The 9,185-nt window shown below is 39.6% G+C and overlaps 1 protein-coding gene across 3 annotated transcripts in view; it reads left to right on the top strand.

Annotated features, from left to right (window-relative positions):
- Positions 1 to 3,342: 3,342 nt before the first annotated feature.
- The window catches only part of SLF2 (SMC5-SMC6 complex localization factor 2), a 47,894-nt gene continuing 42,051 nt past the window's right edge, over positions 3,343 to 9,185 (top strand). Inside the window, exons 1-3 of one of the 3 annotated variants that reach the window (XM_036264991.1) lie at positions 3,343 to 3,637; positions 6,291 to 6,334; positions 6,837 to 7,558. In XM_036264991.1, the coding sequence (XP_036120884.1) occupies positions 3,498 to 3,637; positions 6,291 to 6,334; positions 6,837 to 7,558 (906 nt within the window). In that variant the 5' untranslated portion in view covers positions 3,343 to 3,497. The remainder of the gene's footprint in view (positions 3,638 to 6,290; positions 6,335 to 6,836; positions 7,559 to 9,185) is intronic. The other 2 variants (XM_036264993.1, XM_036264992.1) reach the window with 2 other exon arrangements.

Below are 9,185 nucleotides of genomic sequence, written 5' to 3'. Positions count from 1 at the left end.
ACACTCTCTTGACCACCCGCAGACAGCTAGCTCTGCAGCAAACCCATCTTTGTCTCTCAGCCTGCCCTAGCCCACCCTCCAACAACAGCCTTGCAGTTTAATCCAGAGAGTAGCAATCTCAGAGCAAAAATATGTCATTATTGTAAAATTAAGCTACTTTTAGAGTTCTCTGCTCTTTGGTGATATTCTTTGTAACTTAACTATCCTTTTGTTCTCTTACTCCCTGCTGGATAAGGTACTGTGTGAGACAATCTGCCCAAGTTGTTTTCTCTTTGTGACTGCTTGGGATCTCTGGCATCAGCTATATGGCCCCTTCTCAGGACTCCCAAATTGGGCTTGACACTCCCAGCAAACTTGATCCTGTTGTTCATGCAACATTGTTTCTGCTGCTGACCCATTCCTTCTCAAGGCCAAAGTCAAAGCTCCTTCTATTGTCTTTAACAACTCGGGGTGCTAAACTGTACCCCTTAGAAAATTCATGCATAGAAGCCACTCCATTCTTGTGGTCTTTGCTTCCTCAGCCCCATGTCCAAAAATCTTCTCAAACTAGCCTTTTTTTTTTAAATTCTCACCCAAGGGCTTTTTTTTCATTTTTTTGTTCAGATAGAGTGGGAGGGAGAGAGAGGGAGAGAGAGGGAGGGAGAGAGAGAGAGAGAGAGAGAGAGAGAGAGAGAGAGAGAAAGAAACATCAACATGAAAGGGACACATCGAGTGGCTGCTTCCCATGCAACCCCAACCAGGGCCGGGGATGAATCTCAACCGAGGTACACGCCCTTGGCCGGAATCGAACCCGCGACTCATTGATCCGAGGGCCGACGTTCTAACCACTAAACCAAATTGGCCAGGGCTCAAACTAGCCTTTTAAGGTCATCTGGCTTAATTTCTTCAACTTATATTTCCAATCCTGGCTCAAGTTTTGTCTTAAGTCTGTAATTCAGTCTTGTATACTTTATTCATCACCCTTTTCCCCTAGCCTCATCCCAAGTTTTCTCTCCCCTTGTCTCAAGTGCAAATACCTGAGATCTCTAACTTCTTTCACCTAGTGTACAGCTTCCTGGCCATCTATCTCTGGCCGCCTAGAAATTAATGTGTAAAAGCCCTTACATACACACACACACACACACACACACACACTCCAAGTGGGAGAAAGCATATAAATACAAAATAGATTGTCCAACACTATGTGGGGGAAATATAAGCCTTGGAGATTCCCAGAAGTTCTCATTAGTATGTTGAGCATATTTCACCCTGCAACCCAAATTCATATCATTTTTAAACACAGCTTAAACAAAGAAGATCCTTGATGCTTATTGTGGATTTAGATAACTGCTTCCCTGTTAAGAAGAGATTTTTTAAATTGTGTTTTCATTATGATTCTATCTCCATTTATTGATCAAGGGATTTTTGCCTCACTTAACTCCATAATCTGTTGTTCAGATTAAGAAAATGTGAAAACTATTTTTGGTAGCATGAGTATAGGCTTTAAAGCGAGACCTTGGAGCCTGGATGACTCAAATACTATAATCCAAAAAAGGCAACTAATTGATCACGCAGAACGTGTTTTTATGCATTACTCTTTTTTATGGACCGAGCATGCAATGAAACGAAAACAAATCAGGTGAAATGTTTTGTAGATGTGCTTCTACAGAAGCAAGGATTTACTAGTGTAGAAACATCCAAGAGAAAGCACTAACACAAGAGGTGGGAAATAATATATGTAAAAACCCTCAATAAACAATGTATGTCATTATCCATTCAACACACTTTGAGCACCTATTATGTTTTTTTGTGTTTTTTTTTTTTTTTTACAAAAGGAACAATGCAAGGTATAGTAACTTCTCAGTTATTAAGAGAAATGCCCCTCATTTTAGTGTATTTCTTTACTTGCATCACTAGTATACAGATAGCTGTGTATTTGTACTTTTTGGATGAATGCAAGACCTATACATTCACTGTTGATCTTCTACCCTCCTCTTTGTCACCTTGTTTGCCACTTTATTCCTCATTAATTCTTCCTCTTGAGGGCTAATTGGGAAGGAAAGGAGGTGAACTTCAGGTCAGTCAGGCATGCTTAGCTACTGAAGCAGTTCAAGCTCAGTGCAATAAACTTTAAAGACCTGTCTAAATTCTTTTGTGTCATTTAAGACTTTATTCCATCCAACTGAATGAACAGGCCTGCCAATTAAAACCTGGACATCATTGAGATTGCTATTTTGTTTAATAGTTATAACAGTATGTGATCTGTCTCTGGAAGATTTTATAAATTAAAGTGTAAGAGTCTGTCTAAAGAATGAACAAAAGAACTTTATTTGCTCAGTGCTGAGACTCTGAACTGTACAGTTTATACTGCTTATCTCTGGACTGCAGGCCAACGCTCTAACCGCTGAGCCAAACTGGCCAGGGCTTATACTGCTTACCTCTTTTATGGTTTACAATCACCCAGAAAAGTAGAATACCCATTTTATAGATGTGGAAACTGAGGCTCAGATACTATGACCAGTCTCTTGGTTTGTACGGAAAACCCTGGCTCACAGACTCCAGAACACAGGCCATTTACAAAGGAGGACTGCAGATTGCTGGCGGCTTTCACTAATCTCTGCTGTCCACACTTTAACATGGGTAATTGAAACTTGACCCTGTATTCCTTTAAAAATCTCGCCAAGGAATCTGGCTGCAGAGACTTCACGGACAACTTCTTTCAGCAGCTGAGAAGCAAAATGTTTTAGTGGAATAAAAAGTCTTTATTTCAATGGGTTTTTTTCTCCTTAAAAAAACAAAAACAAAAAACAAAAAAACCCACCACAGCACTTAACAAGAACCCTCCCAGAATGGACAAGTCTGCGGATCGCACTGTGCAGAATACCAAAGAAATCATGGCAGCATTAGGGCACTTTGGCCTAAGATGTTACAGCTAGGGGTTTCTGAGGCACGATTGTGTGAGTCAGGGAGCCCAACTGTTGGCCAACCTTACTGAGGGCAGCTGCCGCTCGGGTTTGCTTTCGCAAACTTCGCCCCTCGCTCTGGACCCGGCGAGTGCTGAGTGCTGCCTGCTGCTGCAGCGCCCACCGCTCCCCGAGCCTTCCGCCCCCGCGCGCCCGCCAGGGCTGACGCGGCCAAGACTCCGGAGCACGCCCCACATCCCCCCGTCCCCGTCCCTCGCACGTGACGGCGGGGCAGTTTTCCTTCTCCCCTCCCCCTTCCCGAAACCCCTCCTTCTCCTGAGAGGCTGCGGCTTTCTATTGCGCCACTATTGGAATGACTGCCGTGTCCACCAATCAGGACAGGACTCTTCAAGTAAGACCCGCCCCCTAGTGGTCCTCAGGTTCCTTCCCGCTCACACAAGAGTCACTTCCGAAGAGAGAGAACCGCCATGAAGAGGGAAGGAGGTGCCGCCCACCTCTGCTCCGACAGCCTCCCCGAGTCTCAGCAGCAAGACGGCAACCACGCACCCAGCTTCTCCAGCCACAGCTCATGCCGCCGTCGCCAGCGGCGCCGACATGACAAGGCGCTGCATGCTCGCTAGGCCAGGTTTCCCCTCATCCCCAGCCCCGGGGTCGTCGCCCCCGCGCTGCCATCTGAGACCCGGTAGTACCGCCCCTGCTGCCACGGGAAAGAGAACAGAGAGTCCTGGGGACAGGTATCGTGCAGAGGGCTTGAGAGGGGCCGGGTCGCGGGGGCAAGGGTATGAGGGAGGACTGCGGACGGCCGCTCTTCCAGTTCCCGCCATCCTCCGCGAGCTCAGGCCTCAGCGTTTTGGGGCCTGGCAAACCTCCGCCCCGCCTCCGCGCGGGCGCTTCTGGGAGTTTGAGTTTCCTTTTCTATAGTTGGGACACTGTGCTCGCTGTAGTGACCACAGCCTGGGTGTCTGTGGAGATCCCGCCTTAGGCAGAACGTGATTTTTGTCCTTTATGATAGCTGGACCCGGGGCCCTAACCGGTTAGTGCATATTTAGGTGCTTTTCTGTACTTTGTCAGTTCTACTGACCCTAGTGGTTTAATAGTATAAACCTTTTTTTTATATTGTGGGTGAGAAATTATGTAATATGTGATGAGGGAAACCCACGAATTACTTTATAGGTCAGTATAAACGATAATTTATACTTTAAAGAACAATCACATTTGGAATGTGATATATTTTCTCCAGTAACTTTACTTTCCAAGAGGCCAGTTTTTATGTAAAGATTTTGCGGGAGCTATGTAATAAGATGGGGAGTTTCCTCAAATGACATCCTCTGACAATAAAACATGTTTAATTCTCTACACACTTGGTACTGTCTTTTTTATTTTAAGTTTAAAAGCTTGTAACATAAGTTTAACAGTAAATTTATCTTCTGCTGTTGCAGTACAGGTCCACAATCCCTTATCTTAACTCTGAAAGTCCGAAAGCTATGAAAACCAAAAGTTTTCCATAAGTTTGGCACCACATCTTATTTGGCAGCCAAACTTGACTAGAACTAATGGAAGGCTGTATATGGTTTTTATCCCATTAAGTGTAAGTATTCATAAGTTTTACTGGAAAAATAGTAATGTGTTTGCTGCTTACAGGGTGCAATATTGGACCCCGCTGGGGGGCTTTATATACTGCATCCAAATTACCCACCTTTTTAAAATTCAATACATTCAGAATTCTAAAATACATTTGGCCCCAAAAGTTTCAGATAAGGGTTTGTGAGCTGTTAAAATTTTTTTAACTAATTATAAATAAGTAATAGACATTTCTGTGCATGTGAACTTAGGGAAACCTTCCTTCCTGAAAGTTACATTCATAGTTATTTTACAAATGTCTTGCATATTTTACAAAACTATTTTTCTTTCTGGTGTAATAATCAAAAAAGAGCCAGGGATCTAATATTTTAGGGATGAGATACAGTGTTACTTTTAGGAATTAGTGTAAAAACATATTTAGTATTATCTTGTTTTGATTTAACTGCTTCTTAATCCTGTCCTGTCTTTCTTTCCTCAACCAATAACTGAAGGTATCATCATCTTTTACATCATCCTTCTCCCTTTTACAGAACCTCTAGTATTTCTTTCTTGACTCTTCGTGTAGTGAATGCGCCTGATAACAATTTATTTTATTAAAGCAAATGCATAGATTCTTTCTTCCATCACTCATTCATTTCATAACTTTTTAGGTTTTCTACCAGCATCTTAAACATTGTAGATTCTCAGTAAATCATTAAAGATGAACATTGCTCTTTGAATGTGACCAGTAAAGTGTACAAAATGAAGAATCAGTTTAACCTTCAAGGGACTTGGATTGTTCAAGTTTTCTCTGAGCATTCCAATCTCCTAGTGGATAAATGTTTAGGGAAACTCATAGCTTACTGCTTATTCTCTTTCAATAAAATGAATACACTTTAGCAAAATTTGCCAGAAAGTTGACTTATTTGGTCTCTATATAACATCCCTCTTTATGCAGCTGACAAATAACTAAAAACATGAACAAATCAGAATACAAATTCTAATAATATGGTCCTGTTTCACTTTGTGTTCACTGTAGGGTGCAAAATTTCTATAAAATGAAGATAATTTGGGTTTTATTATTTACTTGTTAACTTTTTCTCTTTGTTTAGTTTGTGTTTTTCCCAGGTAGTATGTTGTTTTTGTAAATATCATAAGAATTCTTAGATAAGTTAAGATTTTGAAATACTACGTAGTTGTGAACTCATTCCAATTTCTACTCTTACTTAGATTAGCATCTTAGTGTTGTGTACAAGAGGGTAGTATAAGGTTAATACTTGATCCTTTCTGTCTTTTGCCCAGCACACTCTCCAGCTGCCTCCGCAGACCAGCCAAATCACCCATACTGCCATTCTACCAACTACTCTTGTTATGAGTCTCTTCAGGTTTTACTCAGTTTTTGCAATCTCCATTATTCATTCAGCAAAAACATCTATTAAACATTATTTTGCATCAATCACTGGTGTTAATCAAAGAATAGGATCAGATTTCCTCAGGATCCTTTACACTATGTGGCAGTGAGCTTTTCAGTCCTAGGAAGCACTCTACTAATTCTCTAGATCCACACTCCAATCTTATCATTTTAGTACTATAGCTTATATAAACCTCAGTTGTACTTTTATAAATTTACTTCTACAGGAAGTTGTGAATTATATTTTCAGTTGTTTATAATCAGCTTAACAAAGCATTATTACCATTGTCAGAATTTGATTAAACTAGATAGTAAAATACGCCTATATTCTATAAATCTAGTGTTCTCCACTTTGAATTATTGAGGTTTTAATATTTGCTTATGTGATACCATATTAGTTATGCTTTTATTTTCAGGAAGCAGTCAATTATAGATTTCTTCAAACCAGCTTCAAAACAAGGTATGTATACTACTAATGAATTTTTTGTGGGGGGCTTTTGGAGAGGGAGATGGATTCAATTTTTAAATCTACTCTAAACTCATTAATTTGATTAAACTATTTAAAGTTGAAAATATAATGAAAACGCAGTTTTTTACAAAGGTAAACGGTTTCTAAACATGAAGAAATTTTTTTTGCTGCTATTTTAAAATTATGTCAGTCAATAATTTTTATAATGAATAATATTTTGATTCTCTAATACAGTAACTTATTTCATAGAGCCATAAGGAGCTTTCATGATGTAACAAAAGGGAGGCTTATGAAAATAAGGCTGTTAGTACATAAACCATATCTTAACCCCTCCCCTTCATAAAATGTGAATCATCATCTAAATAAGCAATTTGAAAATTTTTGTGATAGATTAGTATTTTAAATATTAATACCTTAAATAAATATACAAAATGTAATAGTTTGTATATTTTTAATAACATGCGATTTGTATGTGTTTTAATTGGCTATTTAGACAGACATATGTTGGATTCTCCACAAAAATCAAACATCAAATATGGAGAAAGTGGTTTGTCCATCACTGGGACAGAGCAGTTTGAAAGGAGACTATCCTCACCAAAAAAATCTAAACCCAAAAGGGTGCCATCAGAAAAGAGCTCTATTTTAGAGGCTTTAATGAAAGGTGTTAAAGAACACCCTAAAGATCGTGGTGTACATGAGGCATGTCGGCCTTGTGTGTCACTAACCACCAAATGTCCAAAGACAGTCTATGTTCCTCCTTCATATCACTTGTCTAAAGACATGAAGACACTAAAGAAGAAACATCGATCTCCAGAGAGAAGGAAGTCACTGTTCACTCATGAAACTAGGGAAAAGAACGACAGAGATAGAGGCAAGACCAATGCAGATTCCAAAAAGCAGACCACAGTATCAGAAGCTGACATCAAGAACACCTCCAGAAGTCTTAGCAGCAGGAATAGCCTGTCCAGGCATCACCCAGGAGAAAGCCCACTGGGAGCTAAGTTCCAGTTGTCACTAGCTTCTTACTGCAGAGAAAGAGAACTAAAGAAGTTGAGAAGGGAACAGATGGAACAGAGAATCAACTCAGAAAATTCTTTCTCAGAAGCAAATAGTCTTTCCTTAAAATCCTCTAGTATAGAAAGAAATTGTCAACCAAGGCAGGAACAAAGTAAACAGAATGATGTCAGACCTGGAAAGAGTAATCTTTCAAACCTGGTATGTACAATAATTACAGAATTAGCTTGGCTACTGCTTTATCTTATTTAGATACTAAATCTAAAAATATTTAAAAATTGTTAACATCATATTGGTATCTCTTTTTTTAAACCCTCACTTGAAGATACTTTTTTTCCATTTATCTTCAGATAGAGTGGGGGAGAGAGAAACATTGATGTGAGAGAGACACATTGGTTGCCTCCCATACAACCCCAACCAGGGCTGGGGACCAAACAGCAACTGAGGTACTTATCCTTGACCAGAATTGAACCTGCAGCTCTTTGGTCTGCGGGCCGACGCTCTAACCACTGAGCAAAACCGACCATGGCATATTGGTATCTTTTGTTAAGGAAATACTGATAGATTGTGAGGAAGCTAATTTTATTAGGTTTTTCTCCAGCTGTCAGTCAAACTCAGTAAAGCAGTGTTTCTTGCCCTTAATTTTTTCAGACCAGGAACAAAAATCTTTCTTAATCAGAAAAGTAAACATTATATTTTTAGTCATTTTTAAATTAGGCTGTGCTAAAGGGAGATGCTTGAGGAATAGAAAATCAAAAACATCAGGAGGCGGTTTAGAACAGAGGTTCTCAAAATGTGATCCCTAGACTAGTAACATCGGTATCACCTTGGAAATTGTTAGAAATACAAATCAAGGGTCCCACTCCAGACTTACTGAACCAGAAACAAAGTAGAATTCAGCAATCTGCAATTAACAATTAAGCCTTTTAGATGATTCTGATGCACTTTAAAGTTTTAGAATTACTGGTTTAGATTTTATAAATTACATATAAATCTTAAGTATCGGTCTTAGAAAGCTTAGAAAACTATCCAAATATATCTTAACATTAAATTTATCTTTTCAGTCTGGGCAGTGTGGCTCAGTGGTTGAGCGTCGACCCATCCACCAAGAGGTCGCCAGTTCGATTCCTGGTCAGGACAGATGCCCAGGTTGTGGGCCCGATCCCCAGTGGGGCATGCAAAAGGCGGCCAGTCGATGTTCTCTCATCAATGTTCTGTCTTTCCCTCTCCCTTCCTCTCTGTAAAATCAATAAAGAAAAAATATTTACATAAATTAATTAATTAATCTTTTGAGACTAGACCAAATTTAGATCAGCATAAAAGCTGTCCCTCTTCCCTGGGAAGTCAAGTTAAGCATATCTTTCAGAGTGCTTTTCTACAGAGCAAATACAGGAAGATTAGAAAACAAGGAAGTGCTGTGTTGAAAAGTTGCTATGAAATTCGTGAACCAGATAGACTAAAAATAAACCAAACTGTGAAGTTCTGGGAGTGAATGGAGACTGTTACAGGAAGCAACAGGGTTTGCAAGGAGTTTGGTTCCTTTACCGTAAATTGAGATTTACTAACGCTCAATAGAGGTTAGGAACATTTGGTCCATTTTTATAAGATTTCAGTGTTTGGTGTTACATCGCTTCTTAAACAGAAGTATTGAAGAGTGAGTTGTATCCATTTGATTGGCAGATATTAGGCTTACTATTAAAGTAATAGTACATTGCTCTAATAAAATCTTAATCCTGAGTTATTAATATAACTTTCTAAATTTGTGTTATAAAAACTGACTTTAGCCTTGGCCAGTTTGGCTCAGCAGTTAGCGTCGGCCTGTGGTCCA

Source organism: Molossus molossus, unplaced genomic scaffold (genome assembly GCF_014108415.1).
Source record: "Molossus molossus isolate mMolMol1 unplaced genomic scaffold, mMolMol1.p scaffold_m16_p_17, whole genome shotgun sequence".
NCBI classification, from domain to species: Eukaryota; Metazoa; Chordata; class Mammalia; order Chiroptera; family Molossidae; genus Molossus; species Molossus molossus.
The sequence above is the reverse complement of the archived record's forward strand: the minus strand, read 5'-3'. Positions and strand labels throughout refer to the sequence as shown.